General features: G+C 39.4%; 6 protein-coding genes across 6 annotated transcripts; 3 read left to right on the top strand and 3 right to left on the bottom strand.

The window, feature by feature from the left end:
• Window positions 1–74: 74 nt before the first annotated feature.
• On the top strand, window positions 75–4,061 carry BATDEDRAFT_84606 (uncharacterized protein). Its single transcript, XM_006676195.1, has 8 exons — window positions 75–159; window positions 460–596; window positions 850–996; window positions 1,053–1,225; window positions 1,316–1,438; window positions 1,511–1,568; window positions 1,710–1,898; window positions 1,980–4,061. The coding sequence occupies exons 1-8, from the start codon at window positions 104–106 to the stop codon at window positions 2,270–2,272; spliced, it is 1,176 nt and encodes a 391-aa protein (XP_006676258.1). The 5' UTR covers window positions 75–103; the 3' UTR covers window positions 2,273–4,061.
• A 3,766-nt stretch (window positions 4,062–7,827) lies between these two features.
• BATDEDRAFT_84605 (rRNA-processing protein SOF1) lies at window positions 7,828–10,329 on the top strand (the record flags this gene model as incomplete). The annotated part of the gene is made up of 7 exons (XM_006676194.1): window positions 7,828–7,864; window positions 8,046–8,307; window positions 8,830–9,097; window positions 9,184–9,397; window positions 9,513–9,724; window positions 9,817–9,922; window positions 10,078–10,329. The coding sequence occupies exons 1-7, from the start codon at window positions 7,862–7,864 to the stop codon at window positions 10,327–10,329; spliced, it is 1,317 nt and encodes a 438-aa protein (XP_006676257.1). The 5' UTR covers window positions 7,828–7,861.
• Window positions 10,330–10,531: 202 nt separating this feature from the next.
• Window positions 10,532–11,869, bottom strand: BATDEDRAFT_85742 (uncharacterized protein; the record flags this gene model as incomplete). Its single annotated transcript, XM_006675913.1, has 3 exons — window positions 10,532–10,930; window positions 11,009–11,293; window positions 11,384–11,869. The coding sequence occupies 3 exons, from the start codon at window positions 11,867–11,869 to the stop codon at window positions 10,532–10,534; spliced, it is 1,170 nt and encodes a 389-aa protein (XP_006675976.1).
• Window positions 11,870–12,040: 171 nt separating this feature from the next.
• On the bottom strand, window positions 12,041–13,774 carry BATDEDRAFT_18271 (uncharacterized protein). Its single transcript, XM_006675100.1, has 5 exons — window positions 13,630–13,774; window positions 13,369–13,454; window positions 12,887–13,237; window positions 12,774–12,814; window positions 12,041–12,683 (listed from the first exon to the last, which is right to left on the bottom strand). The coding sequence occupies exons 1-5, from the start codon at window positions 13,703–13,705 to the stop codon at window positions 12,134–12,136; spliced, it is 1,104 nt and encodes a 367-aa protein (XP_006675163.1). The 5' UTR covers window positions 13,706–13,774; the 3' UTR covers window positions 12,041–12,133.
• Window positions 13,775–13,850: 76 nt separating this feature from the next.
• BATDEDRAFT_21430 (ubiquitin-protein ligase peroxin 12) lies at window positions 13,851–15,384 on the bottom strand (the record flags this gene model as incomplete). The annotated part of the gene is made up of 6 exons (XM_006675222.1): window positions 13,851–14,054; window positions 14,128–14,370; window positions 14,441–14,632; window positions 14,744–14,884; window positions 14,949–15,061; window positions 15,141–15,384. The coding sequence occupies 6 exons, from the start codon at window positions 15,382–15,384 to the stop codon at window positions 13,851–13,853; spliced, it is 1,137 nt and encodes a 378-aa protein (XP_006675285.1).
• A 118-nt stretch (window positions 15,385–15,502) lies between these two features.
• On the top strand, window positions 15,503–18,932 carry BATDEDRAFT_85559 (uncharacterized protein; the record flags this gene model as incomplete). The annotated part of the gene is made up of 9 exons (XM_006676193.1): window positions 15,503–15,883; window positions 16,482–17,026; window positions 17,166–17,202; window positions 17,291–17,413; window positions 17,476–17,613; window positions 17,676–17,792; window positions 17,874–18,074; window positions 18,199–18,284; window positions 18,554–18,932. 9 exons carry the CDS (start codon window positions 15,503–15,505, stop codon window positions 18,930–18,932), a joined length of 2,007 nt encoding a protein of 668 aa, XP_006676256.1.
• Between the last annotated feature and the right edge of the window lie 288 nt (window positions 18,933–19,220).

The raw sequence follows: 19,220 nt of genomic DNA, 5'->3' as shown, positions 1-19,220 counted from the left end.
TATAAAATATGGTGAATCTACTTGCAGATTCGTTGTTGAATTGCAGTTTCACTTTTGAGAAAAAACAAAAACTCAATCAAGTTGAGATCAACTGAACATTCATATGGAAGCACAGAAGAGCTCAACCAGCACAGACTCGAGGGACACAACCTACTTTTCGTATGTCATCTCGCTTTATTGTATGGCCATCTTGCTGGTGACAGCAACTTGTTCAATTCGGAAACTCGGCCTTTGGCCAGAATGTTTTCTTCTTGGCTCATCTGTTCAAATGCACTTTGTACATGGATGGCTTCTAGTCTGCATCAAACCAAAGACATGCATAGATCACTACAGTTGTATTGGCTTCGTCTAGTTTCTAATTTCTTTACTGTATACCTCCATATGGCTTTTGTTTTGTTGCTTTGCAATCCCATTACCAATACATTTTGGGTATTTCTGTTGGACTGGATATGACTACAGCTACTATGCACAGTTTGTTCACCAGCAGAATATGCTACAGGATACTGTGCGGACATCACTTTATCAAACCGCAATTTTAGCAAACAGCTCTACGCTGTTTGATGGCAAAATGGTCATGGATCTAGGAGCTGGCAGTGGTATGTTTCCAAATGACTTGTAATCTAGATATTGGCTGGGTTCATGCGATTTCTATTTAAAATGCATCGAAACATTGGTGTTTAGACTGGATTGACTTGAAAGTCTATTTGCACTGCTCACAGGTTGATTGTACTCAGTTGTAGCATTCAAATGGCTAACCATCTGAATATCTTGAATTTTACATGATTTTAATGTGCGTCTTTTGACTGCATTATAAACAATACGATTGTTGATTTGGAATGCTTTCTCTAGGAATTCTTTCGTTTTTATCCATTCGTGCTGGTGCAAAACATGTGATTGCTGTCGAAGCCAGTGGAATGGCTGATAAAATTCAAAAGCTGATCGACTATACCCATATTACAAACTCATGGCTACGCGGAAAGCTTACAGTAGTGAAAAGTAAGTGTCAACTTTGTTTTTCAATCTGTTGCAAATCTAATTATTGGTGCATCTAGGCAAAATTGAAGATGTGGAGAATCTACCTATGGTGGACACCCTTGTTAGCGAGCCAATCGGTGTATTACTTGTACATGAGCGTATGCTGGAGTCATATATTCTTGCTCGTGATCGATTTCTTAAACCGGATGGTATTATGGTGCCTTCTATGGGCACCATCTACGTTGCACCTGTGAGTTTCTTGTGTAAATATCGTGCATCAAAACTTTGCACAGAAAAGTACTAGCCTAATATAGCTGATTGAATCAATACTGTTTATTAGATTTCAGATTCAAATCTTTGGTCACAGACTATGTCCAAAGTACGCTTTTGGGAGCAACAAGAGTTTTTTGGTGTAGATTTGTCCCCTTTGGCACAGGATGCCAAGGACGAGATTTTCGGACAGGTATACTATCCCATTGGTCTGATCTGTACGCTATTTAACTGAGATCAGGATACTAACTTTCAATCAACACAGCCTGTTGTTGGTGGATTTGATGCACGATCACTGGTTGCTCCTGCTTGCTCTCACATTGGTACGTTCATGATAAACTATATTGTCCATGAATCATTCGCGTAAATGCAGTACAGCTTTCACATTTATATTGCATTTGTTTTGACTGGTTTGGTTTTGTACTTATGCTTTTAAAACTGCTTTATGTTTCCCGATATCTTAGTCGACTTTCGTACAGTAACAGCAAACCAATTGAAAGATATCGTTATTCCGTTCACATGGATGGCAACATATACTGGATTGATACATGGTATTGGTGCATGGTTTGATATCAATTTGGCTGGATACATTTTGTCAACCGCTCCACAGGCTGAAAAGACCCACTGGCACCAAGTGCGTTTGCTTCTCAAAGGTAACACTGCCATGTTGTTGACTATTCAGGCTTCATGTGTTTGCACGATGGCTGACTTTATTTCTAAAATGTATACATCAGAACCACTAGCAATTAATGCGTTTGAAAACATTCGGGGATGGATTAGAATGGTGGCCAATCCTTTGCGGTCCTATGACATTACTGCAGAGTTGATCGTAGGCAATCAAGGCATATTATCCGATCCACATAATCCATTTGTGGCATCAACTCGAGCGATTCCAGAGGGATTCACACGTCGTACAGGAAAATGGGCACTTCATGAACAGACGTATTATTTTGATCAATATCCTGGAGAAACTAGTGTTCGTCCGGAATATGTTGGATTGTATCTACCAGAAATTTCATTGGAATAACAAGACCAAGAAACGAGCATGATGTTTAAAATTAGTGCATTGCATGTCAAGTCAAGCATGAGATCAGCACTTGTAGGTGGTAAACAAAATATAATCAATGTATCTCCATCTATAAAACAGTGTTGACATCATCTTTAGACAATGTTCATTTATGCCAAAATAAGTTTTTAATAAAATATCCAAACTATGCAAGTAGGGAAGATTCCCTGTAAAAAGGTTTTCACACATCTCAACCATAAACATGAGTCGTCTACAGTAATCCCAGCTCGACTCCAACCCGTTTCGACTTTGACAAGGCCTGTTTGGAGACGTGTCCATTTGCATCAAGCATATCAGGATCGCTTCCCAATTCAGTCAAAATTTCCTCAAAGTTGGCTATGAGGGTTTCCAAACCAAGAAGGTATCCGTTATCTGGACCTTTGGTTGTGGGTGGGCAGTTGACATACACGATTCCTTCTGTTGTAGATTGAGACAAGTGCTGAGTGATGGGTGTAGTGGAAGGGTTTGATTTTGCTAGCGATGCCATGAGTGGATCCTTGGGATTCGATCTGGACACGGTAAAATCAGATGCTACGAGTGAAGTAAATGATGGAGAAAAGGGCGATGGGTCCAGAATGACAGAGCGAGTAGGTGTAGCACTATCTTTTTGTTGTACAATTGGTATTGTTGGTTTCAAACCAGATCCTACGGATGTGCTCTGTGTTGGTGCATTTGAAGCAGGCATAAATGGATTTGGCTCCACCTGGGTAGAGGGTTGTGTTGCTCGAGATGAAGGCAGAATGGAAGTCTCGGACCATCTCGGCTTTGCTCGCAAAACGTCGGCATTGGTCACAGAGTTTGCAAAGTCAATCATACGAATATCTGCATCACGTCGAGGTAAGCTAGGATCAACAGGCGCATCTCCATCATACAAAATGAGCAAACTGCTCGCATAAAAGCGATAGCTTGGCATTGATGCAATCACCCTGTATAGCTTTCTTAACTCGTTTAAAATCTTGCCAATCAATCCCACAAGATACATATCTCCATTATCAATAAACAAAAGAATGTTCTGTTTGAAATTTCCAGAATGAATCTGTCGACCAACATATTTGTCAAGATATAGATAAGTGCGTGTAGACTGCTTATAAACTTGCATACCACAAATACGAACACCGAGTTTTTTGCTTGTGCTGCGTTCGCACTTGCGTTCTTGAGAAATACGCTTTTCCACAGTTGCATGGACACTGTGCTGGCGAGTTCCCATTTTAAGATCAAGAACGCATGGATGCCGCATGCCTTCAGTCAGATCTTCAAGAAGCAAAAATTTGTGTGTACGCTCCTGTTGCTCCAGCTCTTGTTGCTTTGTTGGTGTAGAAATGATATTTGCTGGCAAAGGTGCCGACGGCATCAATTTGGACATTTTGGTATTGTAGAGATGTAGCGACCACGGATTGAATGATGCTGATGTGTCATTAGGTGTAGGAAGCGAGCCAACAGAGTGATTGGTATGTGCATGAGAGGCTGATTTAAGTGATATGCTCAGATTCGGAGGTGTCGATTCGTTCCCAAAATCCAAAGATGTCGGATCATCGCATACGCTTTTTGAGAGTCGAGCAAAACGCTTGGATTGAAAATCATGCAATCGATCTTTTGATTCAGTACTTGCATTGCTGGGTGCCAGTGGAGGTCGGGAAGAAAATGACCGAGTCTGTGGCAAAGAGCAATGCATATCTTCATCATCTGACATGTGGAAAATGGGTGTATTAGTATCTCCGTCGTGCAAGTGATTTGGGTCAGATAGTAACTCATCACAAGCTGATGGAAAGGCCGAAGATTTAGGAGTAGAATGGGGAAATAGTGACGGGCCATGTGATACTGGACGTGGTGCCTTGAGGATACTCGGCTCATTAATGAAAATATGTGATTCCCGTGGCACAGGCAAGTCGCTTGCATTAGTATGGCCATTTTCCCCATCAAATGTAACAGTTGTAGCAACGCTGGTCAATGACTCGTTAGGATGTTGGCCTGTAGTGGTATCGCGATGTCGCATTGCACATGCTGCAAGTTTCAGTTGGGCAAATCTTGCTCTTAGGCTTTTTGGTGACAAAGCCTCTTTTAGCACCTGTTGCTGCAGCTTGCGATTATAGTGCCGTGCACCATTGACCATGTATTCTCCCGATGCATCAGGTGACCGATCCCCACTAACTCCTTCATACACATCCAACAAGTGTTTGTTATGTTCCAGAATAATGACGGGAGTGTTGGTCATAAACCGATCATTTTCGCTCACATCTCCGCCAGTATCAGCCGGTCGAGATCGAAATGTTACATTTACAACTCCAAGATAGCTTGCTATGAATGGTTTCAGGTCTGGATGGTTCGCTTCAATAAGTTCATAAAATGCCTGTTCACGAGGATCCAATGGTTTGCACAATGCCTTGTCTGAAAACCGTAAAAATACGGCATGACCCCCAACTTGGTTTTTGTATGGAGTGAGAGGAAGTGAAGGTGTAGTCATTTTATTGATTCGGTAATCATCCTCATCATCCTCATCGTCCATGGCTCCAAAGGAAAGCGAGCGAAAATGACGCGACTGTTTCAAGGTGTGTCTGGAATCATAACTACTACTCTGATCATGCATTCCCCTGCCTCTCAAGTTTAAATTTTCTTCGCTAACTGCAGGTAAAAGCAATGATTTTGATGTAGTTAATGACCGGGGTTCCAACTTTGATCCATGCGGGATTTCCACAGGTGTAGACATGAATGATTCAGGCAATAACATGATATCCTGTGGTACTGATTCTTGTGTAAAAGACATGAGAGGAGATATATCTCGCAATCCAAGATTATTTAAACTGTTGGGTGATTGTGATTCTAACGGCAAAGAATTGAGCCTGGAATGTGACGAGTCTGTTTTCCATAGTAGCGAAGGAGAGCCATTTGAAGCGGATGTAAATTGTAAAGATGGAGCAGTAAATGCCGAGCCACGCAAAAAAGCTTTATCTGGCGCTGGGACTTCCATAGCCACGGATTCGGCATCAGTTGTTGGATTTGTGTTTGCTATAGGTGACAATATAGATGATGAGCCCAGTGCTGAATCCTGTGTGTGTGTAATAGATGCTGCTGTTTTTGCAAGGGCTGCTGAAAGTGCAGATGCCATGGTGGATTCAACACTCATTGACAATGTTCCTAATGTTTTCAAAATAAGTAGTGTAATCACAAAGCCAATCAGATTAGTTACTAAAATCAATAAACTTTTAACCCAATTCATCTCATCCAATGCCCAACCCAGTTTTCTCAATAAATGAATACCAAGCTGTCTTTATAAAAGAAATAGGCATTTGACTACTGTTTTTTTCATAACGCCATATCAGCAACATTACTAAAACATACCTTTCGATAAAACAGAATTCGTATTTTCAGAAGCGGTTATAGGACAGGAAAGAGTAAAGTGCTTATGTAGAAATTCATTGGTAGGATCTGCATCATCCTCCAACATTTTACTATGATCAGAGGTATTCTTGACTACAGACTGAGTAACGCCATCAAATACTTGTTTGAAATTTGCAGCATTTGCAGCATTTGTGTCTATTTTGACATCGCTGGCATAGTTGACGGATTGCGCGGTAGTATCCACATGCGCTAACGGTAAATGTAGAATATTATCTTGTGTGTTCTTGGACATGTATGAAAAAGTTGTTGTAAATGAATTTTTGAAATTTCAGATGTTGTTGATCAAAGGATTGTAAGACCCTTGCAATAGGAAGGCTTCGACGTTGATTGATTGACTGCAGAAAATTGTACGTTGAATCGAAAAATACAACGTTTATCGTACAATTAATCAGAATCAGCAGAGCTTTGAATAAAAACAGTAGAGGGTAGGATGCAAGCCAATACCATGCAAGCCCTACAAATAGATAATGTAGGTATTCTTTTCAAGCGAAATCTACAATTAAAGGACCTGAAAATTAACCATATCGATGGACAATCAAGCGGTGTAGAAAAATTGGGTTAGAAAATCAAACTAGTGTATCAGCGCATCAATAGAATAAAAACAGTATGTGTGTAGAGTCTAAGATTTGACCAAAACCAACTAAATATAGATTTTACAGCTGTATTCACGTAAAATGAAACATTAAATAAAGTCGATGGATAATAAACAATCAATCCTTTGGAATGGTTGGTACCAGCTACCACCAAATTCACTGGACAACATTGTATCTAAACTTTTTTACAAAGTTTACTGGGTTTCTCCTGGTGATCGACACGGATGCAATACTTGCATTCATGGGATATGCAGTTTTTGTTCTTTTAAACTAAAACGCAGACGTATCTGCAAGTTTAGAATACAACAAAAGGAGTTTGATTGAAAACAGTCAACCTCAATATTGATTTCAAACTTAATGATCGTACAATGTATGGCTATGCCAAAAAAAAGAGAAAAAACAATCTGAGCTCAAAACTATAGTTTGAGTACCATATGATGAATGTTGTGTTTGAAGAGTTGGGAATATCTATTCAAACAGTCAATTTCTTGGTAGGAAAGCGCAACGTATGACCATTGTTTACTCTGAAGCAAAGAAAAGTCACTGCAAGATGAATACAGAAGAGTGTTTCATTTTACATGAATACGGTAGTAATTAGAATGTTGCTCATCAAGGAATGTAAAGCATTTGTATTTTCAATATCCTATTTGTAGTTGTCTGGTACAAACGGTTTTGATTATAGCGATATCGAAAGCAGTATAGTAGCAGGCAATCCAAATGTATAGCTATAAAGTATATCAAGTAGACCAATTCTAGATAAATGAAACAATGCCGAGTTATGAGGCGACCAACTGCATCATTGATAGTCTAGCAGTACGAAAGAATACTGTATGTAAATGGCAGGGCAAAGACTCTGCACTAGCATGAGACCAGGACCTTTGAAGTTAGAGAAAAGACAATACCTGGCTTTAATTGAATGATACTCGCTGAACTAATGGATTCAATGTGAAGGCAGTTGAGCAGGATAGATAAAACAACAAAATGGCCAGCAATCCTCGATAAGTTGTCAGTTGTGAGTGCAAGTCTGACGCGACAATCCGATGCGCAGGAAATGGCTGAAGTTGGACTGGATTGTCATGAAACTAAACTGCCGTTTGCCATGGAAACCATCAAATATTTCGTATATTTCATTCTTGTATTGAAACAGAATTTAGATTTATTCCACACATTGCGCTGCTCGTATATGTTTGTCACTTTCTGCATGTCTGCCATCAACTGCAGTTGCATTTAGGCAACCATGACAGCCTAAATTTTCATTCAATTAGAACCAATCAGTAAAACACATGTTTCAAGAAAGTGTACAGGGAAACAAGTTTAAATATAAACCGGCAAACTCCGTCATCAGTTTGTTATTAAGCTGCAGATCCGAGAAATATTGCTCGAGTTTAGGTTCCAATCAGATATGGCCATTTGGCACGTTGACTCAAATTTCAAAGATTTTATCAATTTGGTCGAATTTAAATTTGGCCAAAATTTGAGAAAATTATCAAACTTTTTTCAAATCAAGTATTGTTGGTTGCTCTGCATTTCGAATTCAACAAGCCAGACAATTGCATCCAGCATGGCAAGTGTTGTAGTGTATAGACACTGTGCTCAAAATCAAATGTGTCTGTTTTATTTTTAAGCTGATTGTTTTACAATGAAAACAACTAACCATCTACTTTTTTTGTTGAATTATTTTTTTAAACTGAATGCATGAATTATCATTTGCATCAATGTGGTATTTACTGTACATCGGCTAATAGAAGGTAAAAACAATTAGCAGATCAGAAGAATTTTCTAGAGAGCGATTGGGTGATATTTTCAAGGTACAAAAGAACTTGGACCCAGTCTTGCATCCATTCGAGCAGGCTCGTGAATATACCAGAGCGTTGAACTCGACTAAGCTGGAAAGATTGTTTGCAAAACCATTCGTTGGTGCTCTTTCTGGCCATATTGATGGTGTTTATTGCATGACTAAACATCCTAAAAAGCTGACTACAATTCTATCTGGAAGTGGTGATGGTGGTAAGTCTATTTACAGCTGTATTCACGTAAAATGCAACACTCGTTTATTTTGCTTTGGGATAGGCAATGGTTAAACATTCGCTACTTTTCTACTACACATTGATTTGTTCAATAAGCATCACAATCACTATATGATGCACACAGTCAAACTATAGTTTTGAACTGAGATTGTCCTCTTTTGGTAGTCATGCATTCTACGATCACCAAATTCCTTTATTTTAATCCAGATATTGGGTTCAACTACTTTCAAACTCTTTTTTGTTATATCACAATCTCGCACGCCTGCGTTTTAATTCAGGATAATAATGACTGCATATCTCAGGAATGCAACTATTGTGTTCATGTCAATCAATTTTGTTAAAGTTTAGTAGATTGGCATTCATCATGTCATAAGACCGGTTGTTTATTACCCATTGGCTTCATTTAGTGTTTCATTTTGAGTGGATATGGCTACAACCGATTGATGCAGTTAAATTCATTGCATATTAACTCTACGAATGTGACTTTGTAATGTATGTATAGAAATCAGAATTTGGTCTCTTTCTTCACAGACTTGTACTTGGAAATCCATAGGGCACAAGGGATTTGTAAAGGGGCTTACTTACGTTCCATTCAATGATCATTTCTTATCGGTCGGAGAAGACAAAGTCATTAAAATGTGGGACCAAAATGAATCGCAGCCCACAAACACATACATTTCCAAATACGCTTTTACTGGCATTGATCATCATCGCTCAAAGCCCTTGTTTGCCACGTCTAGTACTGGTATTGACTTATGGGATCATCATAGGTGTGCATTTTAATTTCACCCAACTGTGCTATGAATTTATTTTTGAATCATGCTTTGCCTGTACTCACCGTTTTTATTTCCTACAGATCTGAGCCAACACAGACATTGCAATGGGGTGCGGAAACGGCAATTTCAGTCAAGTTCAATCAGACTGAGACAAACATCGTTGCTAGCTGTGGAACAGATCGTACTATTATTCTTTATGATATTCGCACAACCTCTCCCATTACAAAAGTCATCATGGCAATGCAAACAAATGCGATTGCCTGGAACCCAATGGAGGCCTTCAATTTCACCACTGTGAGTTTTTTATTTTGATTGACTTGGTGTTTTTCTGTATAGAATGTTAAAACGGCTACTTGATTGGCTTACTGTTTTGAAATTCTAACATACAATTGGTTTTACTTTATCACAGGCGAACGAAGATCACAATTGTTACACATTTGATATGCGTAATCTTGGAAATACACTTTCTGTTGCCAAGGATCATGTATCTGCTGTACTTGATATTGATTACTCTCCCACTGGTGAAGAGTTTGTTACTGGTGGTTACGATAAAACAATTCGTATCTTTGGTGCTCGTGATGGCCGCTCTAGGGAAGTTTACCATACCAAGCGTATGCAAAGGTAATGCGAGTAGTTTATCAAGCCCGCTTTTGTTTTAGCCAAGGTGTTGTCTACTTTTTTTGTACTCATTTGAATTTAAATCCATTCTATAGGACATTCTGTGTCAAATTCAGCATGGACGCCAAGTTCATCTTGTCTGGCTCTGACGATGGAAATATTCGTTTGTGGAAAACCAATGCATCAGATAAACTTGGAACGGTATGTTTTGTATATCTATAAATAGCCTCTAAATCTCAAATGATGCATGATTATTTAGTTTTGTAAATGCATCAAAACCATATCAAATGGCTAATGCTTAATTTCTTACCACATTTGAATGTATAATAATGCGAATAATTATAAATCAATTATAGCTCACACAACGTGAACGCAATGCTCTCGAGTACTCTAAAGCAGTCAAAAACCGATACAAGCATATGCCAGAAATCAGACGTATTGATAAGCATCGAAAAGTTCCAAAGGCCGTCAAGGGAGCTGCACGCAAGAAGACAATTATGGAGAATTCTATCAAAGCTAAAGAAAATAATCGTAGAAATCACAGTGCTCCCGATGCCGTGCCGTTCAAAGCTGAGCGTAAAAAGCATATTTTGGCTGTTGAGCAGTAGCTTTTGGATCTTGTTTTGATATGTATCATTTATGCAAGCTGCCAGAGCTTGCTAAAACTGAAATAAATCTTTAAATTTATAACCTTTATGAAGTCAAATTTGCCATTTACTCGTGAGCATGCAGCCATTGGTCAATGGTGGATGCTTTATTGATTTTTTGTTATAATGCCAGTTGAGGAACTATAAATTAAACGCTCAGACTTTATGCATCTACACTAGCAGATGAACCAGAGTTGCCTAATGAATTGGAGGCAACGGATCGCTTTTCTTTGGCAGCACGAGCAGCTTCAATCTGCCAAGCAGGAATTGCAGGTTTGGTATTACTTGATAGTAAATTTTTAACAAATCCAGATTCGTTTGTAACATCGGGAATAGTTTCGATAGCAGCCATTGAGCCTTCCTGAATACATTGAGCAGTAACTTGCCCGACTAAACCACCTGAACCAGTGCCTGCTAATTCTACTCCTGATCCGTTTATTTGAGTAGAACCCCCAGAATTAGATGCAATACGACGATTAAGCAATAAGCTCTTGAGGCTTTTGAGTTCGTTTTGCAAATCTGTCAGCATTTCATCTTGCTGGTCTTTGGTTCTCTCCGTCATCTATCCAAATCCGTACGATTAAAGTCACGATCCATAAGATATCATTTGTAATATCAGCATATACGCAAGTAGTATTACCTTGAAAATCATGGCTTTTAAAGTGCCAATCTCTTGATCAATCTGCTCAATCTGACTACCACGCTTCTCGTCTGCTTCTTCTAAACCCTTGATCACCTCGGCCATGCCAACCAAGCTTTTTTGTAGATCATCTGCATTGGATTCAATAGCTTTGATTACATCCAATGTTTGAACCCGAACCAGATCTACGGACTTGGATGTAGTCTCAAGCTGAGCTTCAATCTTGTCCGTATCGGTTTTGATCGATGATGCTGTAGGAAAGTTTATCAGAGGTTTGATATATTTCTGTAATTATATTTTATAAAGCCCATAGATCCAAAACATCATGTCAGTATAGGATACAAGGTAAACCAAGATGACAAGATATGAATGCACCTCGGAGAGAAGAAATACTCCATAGACCAATCCAGCAACACCAATCCCTCCAAGCGCATAGTCCTTCCAGGTCCATTGCTGCTGCAACCGCTGCAATCCCATTTGGTGTTGCTGTTGAAGCAGCATCATTTGTTGCTGCTGAACAACCTGTGCGTAATAGTCATTGTTGGAAGAGTGTCCATCAGCACTCTGAACAGCCAAATCCTTTGGAGGAAGACTGGGACCATTCGCACCAGCAGTAGTCGATGTAGCTCTAAAAAGAGCAGTTTCAATCTCTCCTGAAGTCAAGCCTTTGGTCTCAAGAAAGGCAATCCGTTTGGCTAATGGAGCCGATTGAACTTTTGGGTCTCGTAGGAATTTGACTGCACTGGCAATAAGATCTTCTCTAGAAACTGACGGAAGGGATGGTGTTGTAGCAGGAATTTCATGTGTTGATGGAGTTCCTGCATTAGCAGTAGAATCATCATTGCTGGTTGTGGTACTCATTGATGTATAAATAGTCAAAAATGCATTCAATCAGATCATCTTGATTTTGCTATTGAAATTCAACCATGTTGAATCAATGAATTATTCAAATGTAAATAGCTTGTCATGATCACATAGTCAATGATCATATTTAAAAAACTGAATCCTTTTCAAAACGCACACCGTTTACTTGGGTTTCTCAACACTTTGCAAAGTCGAGTCCATTGTTTATTCTTGAATCTTTAATACCATCTGAAAAGAATAAGCCGAGTATTCAGGCAGTCCTCACAGACGTAAGCCAGCAATACCAGCAGATAAAAGATCCCAAATGACAAGTTTTCCATCTACACCAGTAGAAGTAAACTTGCTGACATTTTGCTCGGTACCGGAATAAGGACGAACAGAAGTAATTGTATTTTGATGAGTCGTCATCAGTTCTGTGTCTGTAGTGGCTTGAGCGCGACTGTCCATTTGACGGAACTTGTTGAATGCAGAATTACCAGATACGCTCTTTTTGCGTCCAGCGTCAATCTTTTCAGAAAGTTCCCAATGTGTGCCTTTAAACACAACCAGATAAGGTGCACAATCGTGACCGGCAGCCACAATTACATGCTCTGAAGCAAAAAAAAGCGTTACAAATGGCAGATTCATGGTAACGACTGTTTGAAGCGGAGCCGTTGGACCATTGGCAATAGTAATAGTCGAATCATGGCTGGTATAGGCAATGGCATTTCCGCTTGGTGAAAAGGCAACACCATGGACCCATCCACCAGCAGGAAACTCGCCACAGATTGTACCAAATGGAAGTTTTTCACCCCATACTGCATTGGAAGCTCTAGCATTACATTTTAAAAGTTAGATCACTTCACAAAGCATCGACTGCAATACATTAGTCTTGACAAAGTCTTGGCTCGGTTGAACTTACTTTGCGTCAATGCCCTTGATCCAGGCAGAAAACACGCGAGCCTGTTGATTGCAACCAAAAGGTAATTAGCATCAATGCCATAAACCAAAACATGATCGCATTGCAAGACACACCTTCATATCAGCAGATCCGGCAACAATGAGAATATTGTCAGGATGCCAATCCAGAGACAAAACAGTCGAGCGAATTGGTTTTTTGATATGCTTGGAAACCCACCAGTTGTTTTCGCTCTCAAAATAGCAGATGGAGATTAGACGAGCACCAGAAGCAACAGCAAACTTATTATCCAGCGGACTCCAACGAACAAACGTTGCTGCTCTGTTAATACGGAGCAAAACAAGGGTGGGTTTCCACTGTTGAACAGATGCTTCCCATGTCCAAACATAGGCATTTCGGTCCTGAGAGCAGGTCACAATCCTGTTGGTTTTCTGAGACCAGTCGACACATGTAACCAGTTTATCATGCTAAATATTCATGGTTGTTTAATAGTTAGAACGGTAGCTAAAATTCAAGACCATCCCATACTTGAATCTAGATCTGACAAGACACTAGATGAATGTTATTCAGCGTAAGCTTCAAACTAAAAGTAACGTACATCAGTCAGCACATGAGCAAGAGTCCAGCCAGTTCCAGTCTTGTGGTAGATGTTGACAATGTTGTTGTTGGGACTCACAGCAACCTCTGGATCACACAATAACGAGGATGATGGCAAGATTAGCTTTGTTCATAGTACATTACAGCAGCATTTTATCTATTAATGCATTCCAACAGCATGTTTATCTCAAGTGCAGTGTCTGGTAATAGATATTTCTGCCAGATGCAACTTTCATCACAAGAGTAATATTGTAATTCTTACGAGTGCGGTCAGCGTTAAAGGCATGGCAGGTAATAGGAACACCAACCAGAAACCCATGAACATCAGGAGAAGCCATATTCAAATAGTATTGACAGAAGGGAGGACGCTAGCAGTCTACAACCCTCGTAAAGTTGGTGGTAAGATGAAAAACTTGGTCCAGCTTTCGAGTTTTACATTTTATATCAGCCAGATTCAGCTATCGCTTTCTAATAGCATTTATTTTATGTGTGATAAATCTTGCGTAAATTATCAATGCGTAATGGAATAAATGTGATTGGACATTTCCCATACTCGGACACATAGTTGAAGATGCAGGGATAACAAAACGCATATCCTGTGGAGAGCATTGCCGAGTTTGTACGTGGTTTACTGCACAATGGACATATATGAGCATCTTTTGGAAGCTTGGTTCCATCAATGTGTGGCTATAGTCAATTCAAGTTTAGTAGTTATATAGATTTGGTATATTCGAGTCTTTATCCCATGAAATCAACTTACAGGAATGGGATCTGGAGGTGGTGGAATTGGCAGCATGTTGGCAGATTTATGATGATCAGATGCATACCACCATTCCAAAAACTTGAAAAGAAGTATTCCCATTGGAATCGCATATTGAATCACCCCAACAAGCTCACCCGCTACAAATTGCAGTACACGAGCAACGAATTGCATGCCACGAGAGTTGGATATTACATCTAAAGCCTGTCCTCTTGTCTGTCTTGCTTTGCGATCGTATTCTTGCTAAACATGTAAACAGTACATGAATTGAATATGTGTGATGGATGCAAATAAAAATATATAGTATACTCACATAGTCTGATACACTCAATCGCTTTAGTTTCAAACCACACAAATAAAGCCAAGGACTATAGTATGGAGTTTTGCCATACATGTACGCAATCTGAAATCCAAGAATAATGGCCGAATATGCGGCATTTGTATATGGATAGCCTGCTTTAAAAACCTTGACGGCTATTTTCCCAAGTTTTTCCAGATTTGATGACTAGATTCATACAAAGCCAAACATCAACATGCATTCCCAAACATTCCCGATTAAAACTGCTTGATTTAAAAGTTTTGTTGCTTTAAATAGGACCTAAAATAATAGACTTACACTGTTAAATAGATTGGTGCTAGGACTTTGAGTTTCAGAATCTGATTCTGGGACAAACCCCACAAATCGTTCCGAGGTCCGTCTCTGTGCAAGTCTTTCGTGAATCTCGTCCAACTTGGATTTAACCAACGGAACAAGAATCTGGCAGCATATGAATAACATTACCATTCATTCTACACACAAATCAAAAAATCCACCAACCTACCAGTGCTGCAAGAGATTTCCGAATCTGAGATGGTGAGAGAGATGTGGTGGTGGATGATGAATCTTTAACTCCGGATCGACAAAGGCCATAAAAGGTTTCAGTAAAAGATCCACCTAAAGTTGATGTTTGGAATAAACGAGCAGATTAACTAAGAATGCATTCAAGGTTCTAATTTGTAAAAGGGTACTTTACCCCATCTGCAAAGTCTATGATAATCTATGATGGCCATGATTAGCGCATATATCAGTTTATCGTGACGATATGCAAGGAGCAGCCATCTTGGATAGCTTTGAGCAGCAACAGTGAGAATGTACTTGAATGCAGGCTGAAGCAGCTCACGCATTTTGTCTTGAGAAATCAATTCGAATAAAAACGGTTTGTAGGCATCTTCTGTACTGAATATCTGTGAGCTGTCTAAATGCGATAGAAAGTTCATTGTGTTGCTGAATACGATTGTTGCTTTGAATAGTTTGCGATCTTGCCGAAATCAACATGATATCACGTGACTGTATAGTTCACTTTTGACCGCCAAAGTCGAGTTCAATCCCGAGAAAATGTCGCAACAACAGCAACAGCAACTGCAGATGCAGATGCAACAACAGATGTTGCTACGTCAGCAAAGACAGCAGGCAGCAAATTCTAACCCAAATGCCGTGCGTCAGCAGTCTAATATGGTAGACCCTTCTCTGCAGATGCAAATGCCTATGCAGATGCAACCTCAAATGTACATGCAGATGCCTAATGGTATGCAGATGCCTAATGGCATGCAGATGCCCAATGGTATGCAGATGCCCATGCAAATGCAGCCTGGTATGCAGATGCCTTTAGGTCGACAAGTTCCTATGCAAATGCCTATGCAAATGCAACCTCAAATGTACATGCAGATGCCTAATGGTATGCAGATTCCTGCTACATCCACTTCTGTTGCTGCTCCTGTAAGTTATATTGTCTAATTTAATTACATTTATGTAAAATGGAACGTTTGTATTTATCTTGCAGTCGCTATTTTGTTTCGGAATAGACAATGGTTAGATATTTGCTCTTTCCCACTACACATCGACATTAATAGACAACATCCATCATAGGATACGATCAAACTGTAGTTTTGAACTCAGATTGTCCTCTTTTGGTAGTCGTATATTGTACGATCACCAAATTCATTGTAATCCGGATGTTGGGTTCAACTGCTTTCAAATTCATTTTTGTTGTATCATGAGATCACATACGTTTGCGATCTAGTTCAATAGAACAAAAACTGCAATTTCTGGAATGCAACTATTGTTTTCATACCGATCACCCAATGGCATAATGCTTGGTTTGGATAAAAGAGGGTTGGGATTGAGCAAGTCTTGGATTTACTGAAACTGTAATGTGAACATTTGCCGAGTTTTTATCTAATGTTCCATTTGACATGATCACGGTCGTAACTGTTTTTTTGGTGTCGTTTGACTGATATATGGACTTTGAAAGTCTACTACTTTTTAAAATGTAATGTGCATGATACTGATTTAGAGTTTATGGTTTTAATTTTAGAACATTCAGCAAAGATTGTCCATTACTAATGCGTCTGCTGTTCAAGCAGGATCTGTTCCAGCCCAATCTGCAGTACCCATTTCTGCACTTGCTCAGGCATCTATGGCAGTCCCAGCTGGCTCATCCAATATGATAAATACTTCTATTACATCTTCTGCTGTTGATCCAGGTCAAGCTCAACCCACACCTCACGCAGCTTTAAACATACAGATTCCATTTTCAGCTGGCACTCAATTACCGATGCAAGCCACGCCTATTTCAGGTATGATGCCACATGGAGCTCCAGTTGCTTCTACAAACTTAGGATCTGCGCAAGTTCCTTCCGCTCTAGCACCACCTATGGCTGCTACACCACTTACTTCAAATCCTGTTTCTGGTTATGCTGCCACACCTGTTCATGCAGCTACGCATTCCACTCCTGGCTCAAATAATATTGCTGGAGTACATGATGCAGGAGCTGCTGCAATAAACACTTCAGCTGGAGCTGCTAATTCTGGTTTACAAATGCCAAAACGACTCAGTTCTGCTGACGGTGAGCAGAAACGGTAAGCTGTTTACAGTTTTGAAGAGCTGCATATTTTTAAATAGAATATACTAGTCATGAGTGTTATGGTTAGAATGGATCATTATAATACTAAACAACTGTATCTTTGACGCTTATCACTATTGTTTGATAACAAATAGACGGAAGCGACCTACTGATAAATCACTTCCGAAAAAGGTATTACTGGAATTTATTTGAACTATTTTTTTATGATTATGATGACTAGTTTTGTTACTAAACCGGGCTTTATAATATTTTAATTCAGATGGAGACGTATGTTCCAGAAGCTCGGCTATATAGCCAAATGCAGGAGTTTGAAAAGCGGCTTGATGCAACCATTACTAGAAAAACGCTCGACATTCAAGACATTCTAGTCAAGCCTTCAAAGGTATGTTTTTACTTTTAACAAGGTCTACTTTATAACTTTTAATCAATGGTATTACTTTTTAGAGAATCTCTCGAGTTTTGCGCGTTTTTTTATCGAATCTCGCTACTTCACATCAGTCAGCCGATGCCTCTACTGATGGTATGGAAACAGGTGTCACTTTGGCTGACTGGACACTCAAAGTGGAGGGTCGTTTGATTGATGTAAGTGACATCTTATTGATTGTTTTTTGTTTGTTTATGGCTGATATTTTACCATGCTTTAGGCTCCAAATACTCGCAGACAACCTGCCTATCTTCCCAAATTTTCTGCATTGATTAAAAAAGTTGTTGTTGAGCTACAGCGCGATCCACTTGTGTATCCAACAGATAATGTGATAGAGGTATGATTTGAAAATGCACATTTACTATTACTGGTGTTTCCATGATTGCGCCGTTAAATATTTACAATCATTATATTATAGTGGAATAAAACCGTTGGTTTACAGGAAGTGGATGGATTTGAAATCAAAGGAGAGGCAAACACAAACTTTCCAGTGCGTATCATGTTGTTTGTAGAAGATCATATTGAAAAGTATCGGTTGTCTCCTTTGTTGTCCAGGATGTTGGATGTACACACAGACACACTTGCAAATGTGATTACTGCTTTTTGGCAGTATGTCAAGGTTAGTTGTATAAAATTGAATTGAATTCATGATGCTTAATTTAGATATTGATTAAAGGGTAAGGTGATTTCTGGTTGAGTGGTCAGCTCTTGTCTGATATGAATTTCTCTCTGGTTAAACTTAGCTGCATCGCCTTCAAGAGGTAGAGGACCGTAGATTTGTTCATTGTGATGAATTGATGAAGCAGGCAAGTTTAATACCTATTGTATTGTACAGTTTTTGACAAGGAGTTTAACATGTACCGTGGATTATTTCAACATATACAATGAAGATTTTCAACGAGTCTAAAATCATGTTTCCGCAATTGCCATTATTGCTAAAACCGCATTTGCTCCCATGTGGTCCGGCAGTGGTCGAGGGTATTGTTTGGTAAGATGAATATAATATTTGATGCGAAAAACAAGAGCATGATAGCTCAGATTTTTTACGATATGGCAATGGCTTGTTTGGCTAAATGGACAAACTGTATGAATATATAGTATTGACAAGGAGTACCATGTACACCCACAAGCATTTGACATTGAAATCGAGATTGAAGATCCCATTCGTGACAGATACAAGTCGGCAGCAGCACCCAATGCCTTCCTAACCCAAGATATCTGCTTTTTGGATGACAAAATTTCTGCAGCAGTGCAGTCGATTAATCTTATCAAGGTGCGACGTGATTTCATGCTTTGGTTTGCCAAGGATCCAGTTGGGCTGATTAATCAATGGGTAGCGAGCCAAAGCAGAGATTTGGAGCTGGTTCTTGGAGATACTAGGATCAATGAGGATGAGATTCGAAGGAGTGAGTTTTATCAAAACGACGCAGTTCGAGAGGCTCTATTTCACTATCTTCGGCAAAAGGAGTCGATGTGAATAAGCTGTTGGCAGTAAAATAAACCAAATTTGAAGACAACAAATTCCACTGTGTATCACGTGTTGTAAATTTCATTTGACAAACTCCAACTTGGACGAACATTGAAATTTGAGCGAATCTGTTGGTATCGGCAGTCATCAAGACGCAGGGACGGAAAGAGTGGAGCCAGCTACTGTAAAGACCTGTTTATACTTTCAGTTTATTACTAGACAGTATTTATTATCCACATTGGCTTGAGTTGTTCTAATTCAGATTCAATTGTATTCAAACTGCTCCTGCAATAGTAT

The sequence above is a fragment of the Batrachochytrium dendrobatidis genome (assembly GCF_000203795.2).
Source record: "Batrachochytrium dendrobatidis JAM81 unplaced genomic scaffold BATDEscaffold_1, whole genome shotgun sequence".
NCBI classification, from domain to species: domain Eukaryota; kingdom Fungi; phylum Chytridiomycota; class Chytridiomycetes; order Rhizophydiales; genus Batrachochytrium; species Batrachochytrium dendrobatidis.
The sequence above is the reverse complement of the archived record's forward strand: the minus strand, read 5'-3'. Positions and strand labels throughout refer to the sequence as shown.